The 20,155-nt window shown below is 42.8% G+C and overlaps 1 protein-coding gene across 1 annotated transcript; it reads left to right on the top strand.

Annotated features, from left to right (window-relative positions):
• Positions 1 to 13,537: 13,537 nt before the first annotated feature.
• On the top strand, positions 13,538 to 18,725 carry NEFM (neurofilament medium chain). The gene is given in 4 exon segments (XM_005902981.3): positions 13,538 to 14,617; positions 15,331 to 15,455; positions 16,901 to 16,938; positions 16,941 to 18,725. Coding segments are annotated over 4 exon segments (2,748 nt in total). The 3' UTR covers positions 18,446 to 18,725.
• Positions 18,726 to 20,155: the final 1,430 nt, after the last annotated feature.

Below are 20,155 nucleotides of genomic sequence, written 5' to 3'. Positions count from 1 at the left end.
TTGATTATATCAAAAAACTGTATTGTATTTGAAAAGGGTACTAGACACGGTGCCCTTCCTTTCACTGCCTAAAAGAAATACCTCAAATATCTCAGTCAAGTATTTCAGCTCAGTGTGTCTCACTCTCCTGTTTAAAAAAAAGAAAGAAAGGAAGCAGAAAGAAAAGTATAGTATTATCTCACTTAACTGATGAAAATATAAAGTAAGATATTTACAGAAGTGTGCCCAGCATACAACAGGAGATCAGTAAATACTTCCTATTCTCCAAGCCAGGCTTCAGCAATACACCGTGAACTTCCAGATGTTTAAGCTGGTTTTAGAAAAGGCAGAGGAACCAGAGATCAAATTGCCAACATCTGCTGGATCATCGAAAAAGCAAGAGAGTTCCAGAAAAACATATATTTCTGCTTTATTGATTATGCCAAAGCCTTTGACTGTGTGGATCACAATCAACTGTGGAAAATTCTGAAAGAGATGGGCATAGCAGACCATCTGACCTACCTCTTGAGAAACCTGTATGCAGGTCAGGAAGCAACAGTTAAAACTGGACATGGAACAACAGACTGGTTCCAAATAGGAAAAGGAGTACGTCAAGGCTATATATTGTCACCCTGCTTATTTAACTTATATGCAGAGTATATCATGAGACATGCTGGGCTGGAAGAAGCACAAGCTGGAATCAAGATTGCTGGGAGAAATATCAATAACCTCAGATATGCAGACGACACCACCCTTATGGCAGAAAGTGAAGAGGAACTAAAAAGCCTCTTGATGAAAGTGAAGGAGAGTGAAAAATTTGGCTTAAAGCTCAACATTCAGAAAACGAAGATCATGGTATCTGGTCCCATCACTTCATGGCAAATAGATAGGGAAACAGTGTCAGACTTTATCTTTTGGGGCTCCAAAATCACTGCAGATGGTGATTGAAGCCATGAAATTAAAAGATGCTTACTCCTTGGAAGGAAAGTTACGACCAACCTAGACAGCATATTGAAAAGCAGAGACATTATTTTGCCAACAAAGGTCCATCTAGTCAAGGCTATGGTTTTTCCAGTGGTCCTGTATGGATGTGAGAGTTGAACTGTGAAGAAGGCTGAGTGCCGAAGAATTGATGCTTTTGAACTGTGGTGTTGGAGAAGACTCTTGAGAGTCCCTTGGACTGCAAGGAGATCCAACCAGTCCATTCTAAAGGAGATCAGTCCTGGGTGTTCATTGGAAGGACTGATGTTGAAGCTGAAACTCCAATACTTTGGCCACCTCATGCGAAGAGTTGACTCATTGGAAAAGACCCTAATGCTGGGAAGGACTGGAGGCAGGAGGAGAAGGAAACAACAGAGGATGAGATGGCTGGATGGCATCACTGACTCGAGGGACATGAGTTTGAGTAAACTCCGGGAATTGGTGATGGACAGGGAGGCCTGGCGTGCTGTGATTCATGGGGTCGCAAAGAGTTGGACACTACTGAGCAACTGAACTGAAATACTTGCTAAGTTGTTGAAGCCAAAACATAGGGAAAGCACTTATTTAATCATAACTAGCATTTATTGTGCACTACTTGACGGCAACTCCACAAGAGGGTACTAATGTTGTCTCTACCATATTACAGATGAAGATAATGATGAATGGAAGTTGATGTTTGTCTGAATTCACACAGCCGGAAAGCAGTGAAGGTAGGATTTGAACTCTGGGATCCAGACTTTCTAGGTTTTGTAGGTAACTACCAGGCTATATTGGGCTTCCCAGGTGGTGCTAGTGGTAAAGAATCTGCCTGCCAATGCAGGAGACATAAGAGATACAAGTTTGATCCCTGGGTCCAGAAGATCCTCTGGAGTAGGAAATGGCAACCCACTCCAGTATTCTTACCTGGAGAATCCCATGGACATTGGAGCCTGGCAGACTATCGTCCATGGGGTTACAAAGAGTCAGACGTGACTAAGCACAACACAACAACCAGGCTATATTACATCATCCCATACAGAGGCTTCCTCTCCTGAACTCAAGTCCACAGGACTTCTGATTTGTGCTTTGCCAGATACATCATGATGGCCATGAGACAAAAGATTTGATCTCTACTCAAGGTCGAACGTTTATTCACAAAGATACATGTTCTGTTCATTTGATTAGTCAAGATGTAGCTCATACAATTGTAAACAGAGAAGGAATGGAAATCAAAGAGAAAACAAAATAATAGTAATCTTCCGTGTGTGTGTGTGTGTGTGTGTGTTCACTTACCAAGTCGTGTCCAACTCTTTACGACCCCAGGGACTTTAGCCCACCAGGCTCTGCTGTCCATAGGATTTTCCAGGCAAGAATACTGGAGTAAGTTGTCATTACCTATACCAGGGGATCTTCCCAATCCACGGATATAACCCATGAATCTGCCCTATATCAGCTTCTATATGTGTTCCCCTCAACAAGGCAATTTTCTCTGTCTGCTATATCTGTATGCAAGAAACTTGGTGGGGGAAGGGAGGGAGTATCCTGTTAAATATGTTCACATACTCGGTCATTTGAGAAAATAAATGTTTCTGTTTTCTTGACATTGAACTATTTGCCTGAGATTAAGTACCCAACAACATTCTGATTGAATAGGTTTATAATCATCTAAGTTCTTTTTACTGCCAAACCCAGTGAGCTAAAACACATCAGTTTACCTCTCTGCTACCCAGGGAAAAATTCCTGCCTCTCTGACAAGTCTTTAAACTCTTCCTGGAAGGGTTACATGACACACCTGTCTTTAACCTTTTCTAGTACCTGGGGAACACATACCCTATGCCCAACACCGTGAGAAGCACTGCGGAGGTGAAGTTAGTCATCACCATTGTAGTAGTAGGAATAACCGTCACTGACTAGGCACTGCCAAAGGCACTGGGCATTTTATGTATGCTATTTCATTTAATCCTCAAAACCACATTATGAAGTAGGTGCCATTATTATCGGGCTTCCTTGGTGACTCAGAAGGTAAAGAATGTGCCTGTAATGAGAGAGACATGGGTTCGATCCCTAGGTTGGAAAGATCCTCTGGAGAAGAAAATGGCAACCCACTCCAGTATTCTTGCCTGGGAAATCCCAAGGACAGAAGGCCTGGTGGGCTACAGCCCATGGGGTCACAAGGAGTCAGACATGACTGAGCAACTTTCACTTTTCACCATTGTTATTGCTGTTTTACAAATAAAGAAAATGAGACACGGTATGGACTATTTGTCCCATAGACAGTGGGTCTTCCCTTCTAGATGAGGAAATTCAAACACCTGGAAAGTTCTTCATGCAATAGCCTCACAGACACCCCAGATTCAGCACGTACAGCAGGAGGGGCAGAGTGTGAGGAGAAGGAATTGTGAGAGGAAACAGAGATCAGAGAGGAGAAATATGTGCTGTTGCTGACTCTGAAAATAGGGGAAGGGGCCATGCATCCAAGAACATAAAAGCCTCTAGAAGCTGGAGAAGGCAAGGAAATAGATTCTCCCTAGAGCTACCAGAGGAGCTTCCCAGGTGGTGGTGGTGGTGGTGGTGCTGCTGCTAAGTCACTTCAGTCGTGTCTGACTCCAGGTGGTGCAGTGGTAAAGAATCCGTCTGCAATGCAGGAGACAAGTGTTCGAACCCTGGGGCAGGAAGATCCCCTGGAGAAGGAAATGGCAACCTACTCCAGTATCCTTGCCTGGAGAATCCCATGGACGGAGGAGACTGGCAGGCTGCAGTCCATGGGACCTCAAAGAGTTGGACTCCACTGACCATACACACACACACACACACACACACACACACACACACACACATACACACACACACACACACACACACCCCCCCAGAAGGCACATTGTCCAGTCAACCCCTTGATTTTAGTCCACTGAGAATGAATTTAGACTTTGACCTCCAGAACTATAAGATAATAAATCTGTTATTTTCAGCCACCAGGTTTGTGGCAATTCGTGACAGCAGTCATAGCAAATGAAATCAGGGGATGACCTCGCTATTCATCTGTTCCTCCAAATCTTGTGCTCTCTGCCATTGTCCCTGCCTCTTCTTACCCCCCTCCCTTTCTGAATTGACACCCTTCTCCAATCTCATCTGGATGATTGCAATAGCTTGCAAACAGATTTTCCCTCTTCCAGTCCTGTTTCATCCTCTAAACTATTCTGCTCATGTTTGTCCACGTGATTTGTCTAAAATTTTTCTTAAGTGCTTCACTGACTCTAATTAGCTTTAAGTTAAATGCAAAGGTCTCATCACTACATAGTCTTGGTCTCTCTTCTGCTTCAACCTCCAGCCCAGGCTACTTGTCCCTGATCTTGTCCACCTTGCCTCATTGTCCTCTTTCTTGTTTTTTAAATTAAAAAAAAAAATTGAGGGGCAACACTGTGCAGTATATGGGATCTTAGTTCCCCAGGGATTGAACCTACACCCCCTGCCTTAGAAGCACAGAGTCTTAACCACTGGACAGCCAAGTAACTCCATATGGCCTCTTTCTATCCTAGATTACCTGTTCCCCTCTTTCCTCTATCCAGGCTGCATTTCCTCCCCTCCAGCCAAAGTTGTAGGCTCCCCCTAATTTTACTCACAGTTCGTTGAGCGCACTGATCCTACCCTCACTCCAGTGCCTTTGGTTGCTTGTCTCCCCTTCTTTATATAAGCACTACTTATACCTCCAAACTCACCTCAGGTGTCACCTCCTCCAGAAAGCTTTCCCGAGGCTCTTTGAACCTTATCACCAATTGGTTTAGTTGCTCATCCTCTCATGTTCCCGTGATACACTTTGTTTCTCTCCACTTTATCTCTAGCACAGCTAAGGCCTTACCTGGTAGCTCAGATAGTAAAGAATACACCTGCAATGTTCGATCCCTGGGTTGGGAAGATCCCTTGGAGAAGGAAATGTCTACCCACTCCAGTATTCTTGCTTGGGGAATTCCATGGACCGAGGAGTCTAGCGGGCTACAGTCCCTGGGGTTGCAAAGAGTCAGACACTCCTGAGAGACTTTCACTCACTCACTCAGCATAGCTAAAGATAGTGGCCCCACAGTTACCCCATGGTAACTATGTCTTTATGTGCCTGAATTCTCCATTGGAATGCATTCATCCATGAATCCCCCATGGTCCAACAGTTAGGACTCTGTCTTCCATACAGAGGGGTCACAGGTTCGATCCGTTGTTGGGGAACTAAGATCCCACATGCCACTCAACAAAACAAAACAAACAAAAAAGAATGTGTTCAGGACTCCTCTAGTGGTCCAGTGGCTAAAAATTCACACTTCCAATGTGGGGGGTCCAGGTTTGAGCCCTGGTCAAGGAACTAGACCTGCATGTGGCAACTAATGATCTCGTGTGCCACAACTAAGACCTGGTGCAGGCAAACACATAAATTTTTTTAAAGAATACGTTTATCCAAGCTAGAGTTTTGTCTTTCATACCACTCTCTAATGTCCAACACAGTGCCTGGTATTGAAGAGACTGGTGTTTGTTGGAAGCAAGTTTTGGAAAGAAAAAAAAAATGTAGAACTTCATTTACTCATTAATGCAATAAACATTGATTTAGGCATCTATTATTGGTAAAATATTGCGTGTGTGTGTGCTCATTTGTATCCAACTAGTTGTGATCCCATGAACTGTAGCTCACCAGGCTCCTCTGTGCATGGGATTTCCCAGGGGAGAATACTGGAGTGGGCTGCCATTTCCTACTCCAGGGATTTTTCCTACCCATGGATTGAACCCATGGCTCTTGTGTCTCCTACACTGGCAGTCAGATTCTTTACCACTGTCCCACCTGGGAAACCCGAACATTGTGAAAAGTCAAAACACTGTGGGGCTCACAAATACATACAAGACTTGCTGTCTACTTGGAATTTTAAGTTTAGTGAGAGAGTTGAGATATTATCTAAATGTCCAGCAGGTGGTAGTACCTAACCAGACCACAAACACAGCCTCAGGAATGGAGAGGAAGAATTCTTCCCTGAAAAAAATGAAAAAGATCTGGAGAAGTGAAAGTTTCCAAGAGCCAAGTCATAGGAGTACAAACGAGACCAGAAACCCAGAAGCATAAGGCTCTCATTGATGTGGGATCTTCAATAAACACCTAAAGCCTTGAGCATTACATGCACATGTCCTGTGTTAAAGCACACGTGTCACTCTTAGGAGTTTCCAAGAAAACAATGAATTTCCAAGGTATATCAACATGACAGAAGGAAAGGACCATGTAGACTAGCAGAAAGCAGGAGAAAACACAGCAAACTGTATTGAGTCACAGTGGCTAAGAAAGAATTTCATCACTAGGCACTCAGTTCCTAATAATTTTATATAATCTGAATCCAGAAGCTGATTGCTATCATGACTAATACAAGATACACGCTGTTTCTTTTCAAGGTCAACTTTTGTTCAGGAAAAATGGGAAATAGTTCTCTTCTTTGACCTTATATGATACAGCAGAAGCCAAAGCAGATTTATACAAATGAAAATAAGGGTGAGTGAGCGCACTTTATCCCATAAATAACAAAAATGGATTAAGGCTGACTTGTCTCCAGGCAACCTATATAAATACAGTCACATAACCATGATTTTAGTATATGAAATAGATAATCAAGAGATTCACTTAAAATTATTCATGGCTGTCTCTTCACTGATTTAATAGATTTAAAAAGCTGCTTCCCTGCCAGCCATTCCATTGTAAGCCTTCCCTGATGAAGACTGTGGGGTCAAGCTATTTCTTCTGCTGAGATTCAAATGCTTACTATTAGTTTTCTCAAAGCAGATTTGGTTTCAAAAGTTTCACATCTACAAAAAATAGTGAACACATAACGATTAAAGATTTTCAATTTAAGCATATGTAAGTATATAGCTATATAGCAAATGAATGATATGATAAATGAATGTATAATACAAATTAAAACCTCCTAAAAACTAAACCAAAAGTGCATGTAAACATGAATGATAGATACTAGATAAAATAATAGATAAATGATTAAGGATACTATCCACCAGATCAAGGACTAGAATGAATGAGCTAAATGTCCTTCAAACTACATATAAGCAAATTAACCTAGGATGAAAAAAAGACAAGTAACCCGGTTTTCATTTTGAATGTTTTTAATAAAATCACAAAGCAAGAAATAATGGTATCTGAAAAATATTAAAATGTTTCATATTTATATAAATGAGTGGAAAAGGCAGCAAAAGAATTCATAGTGTATGTCCTTGGTTTTTCTAATATGATCTAACAGTAAGTAGTTTTAAATGAAAATTTTTAAGATGGACCGTATGGATGTTGAAGTTGCATTACACTGCAGTGAGGGTCATCTTTCCTGCAGAGTCCGAAAATTCAGTGATTCATTCCACATCTAGCTGTGTGTGGTACTTAGCCTCTCTATGCCTGTGTGCTCAGTTGCATTTTCCCACAAAATGGAGATATAATGGTGTCACCTCAAAGAGTTGTTGCAATAGTTAAGTGTGATAATCCAGTAAAATCTTGGCACAGTGCTGGCCATCTAGTGAGCACTTAATAAATACCAGTTATTGTTGCTGATGTTGCTAATATCTGCCTACCTTTAATTTTCATTGATGCTGGTGGAGACTGGATTTGATGCCCTACTAAAAGAAATTTTATTTTTATGTTAGCCCTGCTATCGGAAGAGTGGGAGGGAAGCTCTAGAGAGAGGGAATATATGTATACATAGAGCTGATTCACATTGTTGTAAGCAGAAACTAACACATCATTGTAAAGCTTTATACTCCAATTTAAAAAGAAGTAAATAAATAAATAAATATGAGGCCTAGTTTTGGCTCCATCATTTACCAGATATGTAGCCTTGGACAAATTTCTTCATCAGTTTTACCAACTGTAAAATGGAAATAATAATTTATGTTCTACCCTATCCCTGGTACTCAGGCCAGATGAGATAACATAGCTTTGTTTTGCTTCTTTGATGTAAAGCGTTATTCACATATAGAATCTGATGGTGATGATTATGATGATGATGGCTTTGGGATTCAGGATACCATTAGAATACAAAGAATACAGTATTCAGACCTGACGAGGCCAGATTACAGGTCACCATTTCTGACTATCACATCACCGCCTCCAACTTCATGATGACACTTCTCTCAATAAATAAGGAGACAGAAAGGCAGACAGAAAGAAAGAGAAAGAGAGAAATTAATACTCAGACCCAATTAGATATCCTGATCTATTATTATTACTCTATTATTAATTGTTAATATTATGTTATCATTCTTGATCTAAATCCTTTCTTAAAGAGGAAAATGAAAGTCAATGTTTAGCCAGAACCCAGATCTCATGACAGAACTACATTCTTTCCTCTAAAATAGTAAGTTACGTATTGAGATACATTTATTTTATAAAGTAGGATATGAAATTCCATAAACAGAAATATCCCCTCTATATTTAAATTACAGAGGAAAAACTAGAAGAAAATACTTCAAGTACTATTTCTCTGAATTTTAAATTTCTACAAGTATAAGTTAATTTTAACCAAAAAAGTGAGTTAAAGTATTTTAAAATATTATGAGACTCTTGACAATCTAAGTGAAAAGAGATGCCTGTGACAAGAAGTCCATTTCCTGAGGATAATGAAAGAATACTGCTTTTTTAGAATCGCTAAGATCATGGAGAAAGAATCCAGTCCTGGAACAATAAGACTTGTTAGGTGAGGCTGCTTTTTGAATTTATGTCCTGGGCTTAGGTCTTCTCAGAAATTTGTTCCAAAGATAATAGATCATTGATCTACTTCAGTTTTGTAAGGTTCATTTTAATTAAGAGTTTCTAATAAAAGAATTATGCCTCTTGTTAAGACAAGCCTTGGTAAGCTAGGGATAAAATATACCATAAATGTTACACGGCTGCATTGGTGCAAAGTTACATGCGATGCAGGGTTTTAAAAATTCAAGTGCATATTACAAGACCTGCCATTTGATCGGTAAAGCCAACGCTACCCATTAAAAGCATGCTGAAAATGAACACAACAGTGCTATTTCATTAGGCATCTACTTAACTTTATTTTTAGATTCACTTTTAGGAAAGCTACCTCAAATACTTTTTTAAAATTCTAAGTCCTTTTCTTCTGGCTTTCACAAAACTGTTTCCCGGTGGTAAGGTGAAGGCATTACACAGCAAAAAAAAAAAAATCATCAAGCTATATTAAAGCTGAAAACTAAGTCTTTCCCCCATAAAACAAGACATTTTCTGATATAGAATTTCAAAACTGATTAAGCTTATATTTGGAACAACAGAAAGATATAAAATATTTTTAATGTTATAAATACTTAAATTAACTTTTCATAAAAGCAGTCACTCACAGAAATACAAGGCAGTGTTCAAGGAAAAAAAAACATTTGGCCAGGAAAACAAAACAAACACCATTTCAGTGCTTAGTGTTAGAAAAAAGACCCTGTGTTTCAGATGGACTTGTTTCAATTAAAGACAATAGGGATATATATGTCCCAATTCTTGGCAAGAAACAGCTTCCTCCTTGAGGATATTTTTATTTTGCTTTCAACATTTCAAATCAAAAAAGACCAAGAGTCCAGGCTGCTTTTCAAGTTTGACATTCCGAGGCTCCAGGAGAAATAAGTATTATAGTTTTCACTTTGCCTGTGTTCCACCCCAAGGGACTCAGTCCCGAGTTTCCTACATCAACAAGCCCTGAAATAATCAGCAAAGGACAATTTATTTTAAAAACTACTTATCATGAGTTCTAGAATCAGATTACAGGAAAAAGGACAAGATTCAAGACATCACAGCAAATTGGGACGAGGTCCAGATCATCTAGTCTGAAATAGATTCAGCCCACCAGTTTCACAGTGGTGTCTTCCATCCGAAGCATCTTGCTTGTTGGCCAGTTCTCACATCCTCCTTAAATTTTTGTGTCTCAAAAACATATTCTTTAAAATGGAAAGAAATATACAAAGGAGGAAGAAAATGTCCAACTTCTTATTTTCCTAACCTTATTTTTGACCCAAAGAATAAACCCCTTATGCAAAGAATATTTCTCCATTATCATTAGATAAGACGTCACAATAGCTATCTCTTAATTACAAAGTCAACATTTTCACTTTACCTACAGAAGGAACACATAGCATGCTGTGTATTTCTCTATAGAAGGAAATCGATTCAAAACACAGTATAGCTACTGGTACAGCAACCCAGATATAATTTCATTTAAAATGTCTTTTATCTAAATCACATGTAACTTCTTGTTTAGAATAAATTATAAAAGTATTATTGTCAGACTCAACAGTGTTATCAATTCAAATAAATCCTTATGCTTGTTTTCTCTCTTGTTAATAATTTCAGAAGATTCCGTAGCCTTAGTGAATGTCATTAAGGTAAAACAATGTTCTTCAAAAACATGAGACAAAGAGGGGAAAAAGAACGTGATAACTTTCTTTAAAAAAAGTTTATATACTAAATTCACTGACCAGCATAACCTTCAAGTCACCTTCAGAAAGAGTGATTAAAGTGAAAAGTCTGATGTAAAATAAAACTTTTTGCTAAATCTGGAACTGGATCAATCTTTTTTTAATTAATTATTTTTATTGAAGTATGTTGACTTACAATGCTGTGTTAGTTTCAGGTGTACAGCAAAGTGATTCAGTTATATATATGTTATATCTATTTTTTTCAGATTCTTTCCCCTTATAGGTTATTAGAAAATACTGAGTATAGTTTCCTGTGCTCAAAACAGTATAGTTTCCAGCAGGTCCCGAGAACAATTATTTTTTAAGTCATGGAAATTTTTTCCTTGATAAGGTGACTGTTATAATTCTCTGCATTATCTCATGACCAGACTGAGCAATACTTTCTGTGACACTGAAGTTACAATTTTAAGCTGCAGACACTAACTGGACTTAGCCTGAGTAGTTAGCCGTTATTTCATTTGTATATAAGGCTTTCTTCCTTCTGTCATCAGTTAAAAGCTGAACAGTTTCTGAGCCAGCTTAGATACAAGGTAAAGCAGGCTAATTGTGAAGTTAGACTTGTGTTCCTTTGTAAATTTCTCTCTGCAGAGTCATCTCATTTTCAAAATCCTGAAAGAAAACTAACAGCAGCCGCCTGCCGGTTAACCATTTGCTCTCACTGCAGAAAGTGCTTTCAGTGCATGTGCGACAGGAAACTAACAAGGGTTTATATATTTTTTAATAAGAAAGTACTAAGTATCTAAATAAGGCATAATTACTACACAAGTAGTGCTTAGCTTTATCTGATGACATCTCTCAGAGTCCAACCTGGAGACTGGCAGTACTTTACAGGACAGGGAATTCTCTTTCTTTTATTTTTAATTTATCCCTCTGAAGCCAGAAAATCTTCTTGCAATATTCACCAGTCAGTCCCCTCACTCTTCTGTCACCTGTCTCTCCCAACAGCTTGATACACAGGCTCTCTTTGCTTGAAAGATAACCTCTCTCTTAGCAAACTAGAACACCCTCTCCTCACAGAACCTGCAGTGCTGCAGTTTCACATTAATATGCCAAAAGAAATTCCCTGAATTAACCCATTCTATTTTAAAATACAAAAAGACCAAGAGATCTTATAAAAGTAAAAACCTCCAGAAACCCAAGATTTTTCTGATTACTTACTGATTGAGAGGACCTCATCACTTAATAAAACAAGGACTAGAGAAAGCATGCTGTGAAACAAAATACACTGAAGTCTGGGGTCTAGACTTTTCACAAGCAAAGGGTTTGTTCTTAGCAAGCATTTTGCAGGCAGTCACTTATGCCTGTGGTCCCAGCAAGCATGGTTATTAAACTGGCATTCTACACTTCACTTTGTCTTGCAGTATTTTGAACTTTTTTTACTCTGAATTACCCCCAAAGCACAATGCAAAATAAAGGGACATTTTAACAGTTAGCAGTGCACCAGACAGCAGGAAGTCTGTGTAGGTTTCTTATTTAAGTAAACATGCTTAAAAATATAGATAATCTATTGCAAATCAGTCATTAAAATCTAAATGTAAGAAAAACAATCTGGTTTCATTCAAAGTTGTGGTGAATCTGTTTGGGAACTTTCCAATTAATCTGAAATTAACTCAGTGCTTTTCAGTCATGGCAGTTACATACAGGGAGTACTGAACAGAAAGATGACAAAGCAATTGCTTCTGTTCAAACTTATCATAAACTATATTTCCCTGGACTTTTCATCTCAACAGATTCAAATTCCCCTTTCCAAGAAGTACTTGACCTTCAAATTTCAAGTCCTGTATGTCTTGATTTCCTGCTTCCATCATATGTTAGAAAACTCAGACTTGGCTACAAGTATATTATCTCTGTTACCTGATTTTAAAAAATTTTGTTTTCAAATCTGCAGTCTGTTCTGTGCCAACCCTGCATTGCAGAGAGATCTTTGCGTGCGATCCCAGTTTGGCTCCTTCAAACAGAGTCACTACGAACTGGCTTTTAACCGTATTTACTACAGAAAGCAGGGAGAAAACCCCCGCCAACCTAACCAGACTAGGATTGCTGGGCGACAAACCCCCAGGGCGGCTGAATCTTCCCGCAAGCCGTGCTGGGCGCTGTCCTTGGTGCTGCCGGCGCCATAGCGAAAACAAGCGCCTTACCTTCTGCCCCTGCGGAAGTTTCGGACGTCCCCCAAACGTTAAGCAGAATGCAGCGCCTTATCCCACTTTTATAACAAATAAATACCCCAGCCCATCCTCTTTGTCCCCTTCCCGAAGACTTCAGGCTGATCGTTCCTCAAAGTCTTTTTGTTTTTCTCTTCTAGGCCCAACTCGGGGCCTGCGCTCATCTCGGGCTGCTTTAAGACAGGGAGTGGGGGAAGGGGAGGGAGGCAAGGGGCGACGAGGCTGGAGGAGGGGCGGGAGGAAGGGGGAGGGGAGGAGGGAGAAGGTGAGGGGAAAGGCTGGGGAAAAAAAAGGTCCAGGAGGAAGGGGCTCTGAAAGAAGGGAGGAGTGAGTGGAGCTAAAGAAGGCTTAAAGTGGGAGGGCGAAGAGATGCCAAAAACTGGGGGAAGTGATTAAGCACAGAATACGGGTAAAGAAAAAAGTAATAGAGAAAGGGCAAAAGAAGAGAAAAGTGTAAGGACAAGAGTGCAGAAGGGAAAAAAAAGAAAAAAAAAAAAAAACACACACACACACAAGGTGACCAGGGGGTCGTTAGAAAAGCTGCCCGAACGGCGGGAGAGAGACTAAACAAAGAAAGGACTTTGGGTGAATATTCCCACCAGGGTGTAAAATGCAATCTGAAGGTGAAGCGAAATGGAGAGGGGGACTGCGAGGAAAGACAGGTGGTCTGGCACCGAAAGAGGAGCTGGGGGGAGGGGTCGGGCCCAAGGCAGCGAAGTCCAGGGTCCGATGCGGCGTGGGCCCACGTGGAGCGGGCGCTGAATCACTGCTGGGCTCTCTTCACCCCCCATCCTCCCCCTCCTCTCCCGGCCGGGTGCCCGCAGTCCCCGCCTTCTCGGCCGCCGCCTCCACGGGGCGGGGCCCTGGCCCGGGGACCAGCCGCCGCGGCTATAAATGGGCTGCGGCGAGGCCAGCAGAACGCTGTGACAGCCACACACCCCGAGGCCTCCAAGATGAGCTACACGTTGGACTCGCTGGGCAACCCGTCCGCCTACCGGCGGGTGACCGAAACCCGCTCGAGCTTCAGCCGCATCAGCGGCTCCCCGTCCAGCGGCTTCCGCTCGCAGTCGTGGTCCCGCGGCTCGCCCAGCACCGTGTCCTCCTCCTACAAGCGCAGCGCGCTGGCCCCGCGCCTCACCTACAGCTCCGCCATGCTCAGCTCGGCCGAGAGCAGCCTCGACTTCAGCCAGTCCTCGTCTCTGCTTAACGGCGGTTCTGGGCCTGGAGGCGACTACAAGCTGTCCCGCTCCAACGAGAAGGAGCAGCTGCAGGGGCTGAACGACCGCTTCGCGGGCTACATCGAGAAGGTCCACTACCTGGAGCAGCAGAACAAGGAGATCGAGGCAGAGATCCAGGCGCTGCGGCAGAAGCAGGCCTCGCACGCCCAGCTGGGCGACGCGTACGACCAGGAAATCCGCGAGCTACGCGCCACCCTGGAGATGGTGAACCATGAGAAGGCTCAGGTACAGCTGGACTCGGACCACCTGGAAGAGGATATCCACCGGCTCAAGGAGCGCTTCGAGGAGGAGGCACGGCTGCGCGACGACACCGAGGCGGCTATCCGCGCGCTGCGCAAAGATATCGAGGAGTCGTCGCTGGTCAAGGTGGAGCTGGACAAGAAGGTGCAGTCGCTGCAGGATGAGGTGGCCTTCCTGCGGAGCAATCACGAGGAGGAGGTGGCCGACCTGCTGGCCCAGATCCAAGCGTCACACATCACCGTGGAGCGCAAAGACTACCTGAAGACCGACATCTCGACGGCGCTGAAAGAGATCCGCTCCCAGCTCGAGAGTCACTCCGACCAGAACATGCACCAGGCCGAAGAGTGGTTTAAGTGCCGCTACGCCAAGCTCACCGAGGCGGCCGAGCAGAACAAGGAAGCCATCCGCTCCGCCAAGGAAGAGATCGCCGAGTACCGGCGCCAGCTGCAGTCCAAGAGCATCGAGCTCGAGTCAGTGCGCGGCACCAAGGAGTCCCTGGAGCGGCAGCTCAGCGACATCGAGGAGCGCCACAACCACGACCTTAGCAGCTACCAGGTAGGAACCGCGGCTGCGCGGCCAGCCTGCGCCAGCGCCAGCGCCGCGCGCCCCCGACACTCAGGCCCGCGCCCCGCCGAGCTCTCCGCCGCGCTCCCTAGCGGCTGCCGGCCAGTGCGCGCGCGCGCGCGCGCGCCGCAGAGCCAAGTTGGAAGCTCAAAGCTTCCTCGCCCTTCGCATCCCCTCCGCCCTCCTCCCCCACACACCATCCCCAGCTCTAAGAGCCTTGGCCTTTTCCAAAACGTGCTTCTTTTCCTCGGAAGTTCTAGTTTTGTACGCTTGCGAGTTTCAAGTAGGAGGTATACATTGGGGTAGTTGATAAAGCAGCAACTTTAGGAGAGGCGTGAAGAAACTCCTGTATTCTCAACTTTTCCAGCTGCGACCCGAAGAATTCCCAAAATTGATTTCAAAGGGCTCAGATGGGAAGGGCCAGATCAGCCTTGGGGGTTCCCCATGGATGTTTGTTTCCTGCTGAGACGTTCTAGATCCACTGGTCCTAGTGCGTGACATGCCCAGGAAACGTCTAATCGTCTTATTGATTCTGTTTGTGAATTCCTTAGATTTTTATTTTAAGTGGGGACTGGGTCTGGGAGTAGTACCCGAAGTACGCCAAGCTGGAGGGAGTCGAAGGAGGGGAGGAAGCTGGAGGGGGTAGCAAGTGTTTTGCGAAAGAAGTGGCTGGAAGGATGAGTTTGTGGCTTTGTCGGTTTCAGGACACCATCCAGCAGCTGGAAAATGAGCTTCGGGGCACAAAGTGGGAAATGGCTCGTCATCTGCGAGAATACCAGGATCTCCTCAACGTCAAGATGGCTCTGGATATTGAGATCGCGGCGTACAGGTAGGGTGTTCACTGCGGACGTGGCCAAAGTACTAGCCGCACTGCAGAGGCCATGTTGGCAGAACCTTCACCACTTAAGTTAAAGCAAGTAGGTTGCAGGAGTCTTAACTCAGTGCCTGGTTTTGTTTCCTAATTAATAAGTAGTTGCTCTAAAAAATTGCAACTTTTATGCAGCTTTAAAAAAAAAAGTAAACAGTTAAAATAATGTATTTGAATAAAACGTGTTTTGAAGGAGAGCGCCGATTAATTTCAGTGCTTATGCTTAACCTTTTTTATTTTAGTGAAAAATACTTTCCGAATATTTGAAACAAAAACAGTTTTCAATTTTTTTTAATATTTTTCTCTAGTGCTTTCAATTTTTCAACTTTATGATGTCAAGGACAAACACCAGGACATTTCATTTATCTCTTTCTTAGTCACAGCTTACTATTGCCATCATCTGGCTTGGAATAAATATAATTGGTAGAATATATATTTTTTATTCAGACTTCTGTTTCTAGATCTAGATAGATAGACAACCAGAGAAGGAGAAGAGATTTATATATATATATATATTATATATAAACTGATGTCATCTTGCTGTTGATTAAATTGATAGGTGAAAATTCTTGGCTGAACAGTTTTATTTTCCCCAATAAAGTCATTCATATTACAAGAATAAATTGCAGTCAACTCAGAGCCATCTAAGTTTTCAAGAAAGGTGAAAAAGTATATAAAATGGACACTTTATGATTAAAATTACAGACTAATTTATACAATACATATGGAGGAGCCTGGTAGGCTGCAGTCCATGGGGTCGCTGAGAGTCAGACACGACTGAGCGACTTCACTTTCACTTTCCACTTTCATGCATTGGAGAAGGAAATGGCAACCCACTCCAGTGTTCTTGCCTGGAGAATCCCACGGACGGAGAAGCCTGGTAGGCTGCAGTCCATGGGGTCGCACAGAGTTGGACACGACTGAAGCGACTTAGCAGCAGCAGCAGCAGCAGCTATGACATATATAGCCTGAATTCTGACGTATTCTAAATAGCTTTGTAAATTTTTTAAATATTATATTTGTTAAAAGACGTTTCGTATACACCTGAAAGTCCAAATGCTCAAGAAGGTGACTTTAAGGGGCTTTTGCAGAGCCTCTGGGGAGCTTATCAGCATATTCATGTTGCACCAAATGAGGACTGAGGCAGAGCTGAGAGTTAGTAGTTAGGGGTAGGGAGTGGACTGTTGGGTGTGGCTAGTTACTGCACTGGGTGATTGGCTGATTGTCCCTGAAGATCCTTCTCTGTCATTTAATATGACACAGTGGACTAGTGAAATGATAGTAAGTATTATGTCATGTGATTCTATTTATTCAAAGGTATCCACCACCTTACACATACTGTAATGAAGGTCACAAGGCCCAATGAGATTTTAATTACCTTTTGTCTTCTTTGACTCTCTCCTTAGGAAACTCCTGGAGGGTGAAGAGACCAGATTTAGCACATTTGCGGAAGCATCACTGGGCCACTGTATACACACCGACAGCCCTCCATCGCCATATCCAGTAAGATTCAGAAAACCAAGGTAGAGGCTCCCAAGCTAAAGGTCCAACACAAATTTGTTGAGGAGATTATAGAGGAAACCAAGGTGGAAGATGAGAAATCAGAAATGGAAGAAGCCCTGACGGCCATTACCGAGGAATTGGCCGTTTCCGTGAAAGAGGAGGTCAAGGAAGAGGAGGCTGAAGAAAAGGAGGAGAAAGAAGAAGCCGAAGAAGAAGTTGTTGCTGCCAAAAAGTCTCCAGTGAAAGCTACTGCACCTGAACTTAAAGAAGAGGAAGGAGAAAAGGAGGAGGAAGAGGGCCAAGAGGAAGAGGAAGAGGAAGAAGAGGCTGCTAAGTCAGACCAAGCCGAGGAAGGAGGATCTGAGAAGGAAGGTTCTAGTGAAAAAGAGGAAGGTGAGCAAGAAGAGGAAGGAGAAACAGAGGCTGAGGGGGAAGGAGAGGAAGCCGCTGCCGAAGCTAAGGAGGAAAAGAAAATGGAGGAAAAGGCTGAAGAAGTGGCTCCAAAGGAGGAGCTGGCGGCAGAAGCCAAGGTGGAGAAGCCAGAGAAAGCCAAGTCCCCAGTGGCCAAGTCCCCGACAACAAAGTCCCCAACGGCCAAGTCCCCAGAGGCAAAGTCCCCAGAGGCAAAGTCCCCAACAGCAAAATCCCCGACGGCCAAGTCCCCAGTGGCCAAGTCCCCGACGGCCAAGTCCCCAGTGGCCAAGTCCCCGACAGCAAAGTCCCCAGCAGCAAAGTCCCCAGCGGCAAAATCACCCGTGGAGGAAGTGAAACCCAAAGCAGAAGCTGGAGCTGAGAAAGGAGAACAGAAGGAGAAGGTGGAGGAAGAAAAGAAAGAAGCAAAGGAATCTCCCAAGGAAGAGAAGGCAGAGAAAAAGGAGGAGAAGGCAAAGGATGTGCCAGAGAAGAAGAAGGCTGAATCCCCAGTGAAGGCTGAGTCCCCAGTGAAGGAGGAGGTGCCTGCCAAGCCAGTAAAGGTGAGCCCAGAGAAGGAAGCCAAAGAGGAGGAGAAGCCACAGGAGAAAGAGAAGGAGAAGGAGAAAGTGGAAGAGGTGGGAGGGAAGGAGGAGGGAGGTTTGAAGGAATCCAGGAAGGAAGACATAGCCATCAATGGGGAGGTGGAAGGGAAGGAGGAAGAACAGGAAACTAAGGAGAAAGGCAGTGGGGGAGAAGAGGAGAAAGGAGTCGTCACCAACGGGCTAGACGTGAGCCCAGGGGATGAAAAGAAGGGCGGTGATAAAAGTGAGGAGAAAGTGGTGGTAACCAAAATGGTGGAAAAAATCACCAGTGAGGGGGGAGATGGTGCTACCAAGTATATCACCAAATCTGTAACCGTCACTCAAAAGGTCGAAGAGCATGAAGAGACCTTTGAGGAGAAACTAGTGTCTACTAAAAAGGTAGAGAAAGTCACTTCACACGCCATAGTAAAGGAAGTCACCCAGAGTGACTAATATTTGAGTCCATCGCAAAAAGGTTAAGCCATATGACAATTTCAAAAATGCATGTGATTGACAGCTTCAAAACAGAACGGGTTCTCCCATGGGGGCTCCAGACATTGTATTTTACTTTGTGCAATATGAAGGACCTGCATGCAAGCTCAGGGTGCTCCCCACCCCCAGTCTTTGGGTGATTCAAATGCATGATAACTGTCTGTACCTGGGGAATTGGCCAATTTCCTAAGCTGTTGGAAGGGGGGCACTCGGGGAATGTCTTGAGGTGTATTATGCAAAGAACCAACTGAGCCAAAAATAATAAATGAAACACAGAACTCTCTTAGCCTTAAGAAAGCTATATATGAATAATTATGTTTACCTCACTGGTGCATTTAAAAAGGACTTTTGTTCATGGGAGAACCTCGTTGACATGCACAGTTTGCAACTTTTAGTTGATTGATGTTAAACGTCACAGCAGTACTTGCTCAATAAAGGTCATATTGGAAACAGAGTCAATTGTTTCGGGTTGTGTCATTTTGAAGTGAATTCTCCACTGCCTGACCCTTCTTTCCCTACAGCAGAATATTTGGGGGGCTTATGAACGACTTGCATTTCTTATCACTATTTCCCTGAGAGTGGTTACTGGAAAAACTGCTGAAAAAGGCATCTGTAAAAAGGTAAAAATAGGGGCATGGAAGTCTTCCATCTTCAAGTGTTCTGATGGAACTCAGAAAACCTCAAGGTAGGAGGGGCAAGAAAAGAGTCTTAACTTGCTCCTTGGAGTTGGGGCAAAAGGACTTCACTGCATTTATATAAATTTGTTCAGAAGACGCAGGACTGGAACCTCTAACAGTCTTAAGAGGAAACACCCAGCCTTAAATGCCTGATTCTGGCACACACATGCTTATCTGCAGCACTGATTCTTAATTTGGTCAATAGAGGTTTATACTCTCAGTGTTTTCCTAATTGGGGAAAATAATGCCCCAAATAAAATATTCCTCCTAGAAAAAGTAAAACAGGATTCTCTGATATGAGCAGTAAATGTTTTTAGTTTGGAGGGAGAGGTTGTTTTAAGTCCTGGGAAAAAAATAAAAATTAAATTAAAAAAAATTTAAAGGTCTGATCTTGACCATGGAAATAATACCACACCTTTTCCAAAATATATCTGTTATAAACCTTTAAAACCACTAAACATATATTTGTTCCAAGTCTGTCTTTCTTTTCTTATCAATAAGGATCATCCCAATAATACAATCCAGGATGATCTCCTTAATGGCTTTCCAAGATGTCTCAGTTTTAATCCCAGAATACATCCAGGAAGTTTGTTGCTAATGTCAATAATTGTAATGATATTTTCCAATCATCAGTCCTTTACCAGTCCTCACAATGCTTGCTATTTCTGCATATCATTTGGACCATTACTTAGTTACATATTTTTTCTTTAAAACCACCATGTTTTATGTTAATACAATCCTTTTTCTAAAGCAGTAACATCCAAAGTGAAAAAGAATTTTTCAGTGTAATCAGAAAAACTTACTCTAGTTATGTAGAATTTTACACATTGAAAAGAGTATACTGGAAAAATATACCGTAAATTCTAGGATGGAGGGATCAGTCAAAGAGGCATTTGGTGGAAAGGACAGTTCTAGGAATGGAGATAGCAGAAATCATCAGGCAGTCACATGGCTAATGGAACTTGAGACTTTGTCACTTCTTTGGAAAGTCAGA

The sequence above is a fragment of the Bos mutus genome, chromosome 8, assembly GCF_027580195.1.
Source record: "Bos mutus isolate GX-2022 chromosome 8, NWIPB_WYAK_1.1, whole genome shotgun sequence".
NCBI lineage: Eukaryota > Metazoa > Chordata > Mammalia > Artiodactyla > Bovidae > Bos > Bos mutus.
This window is presented reverse-complemented; position numbering and strand designations above follow the sequence as displayed.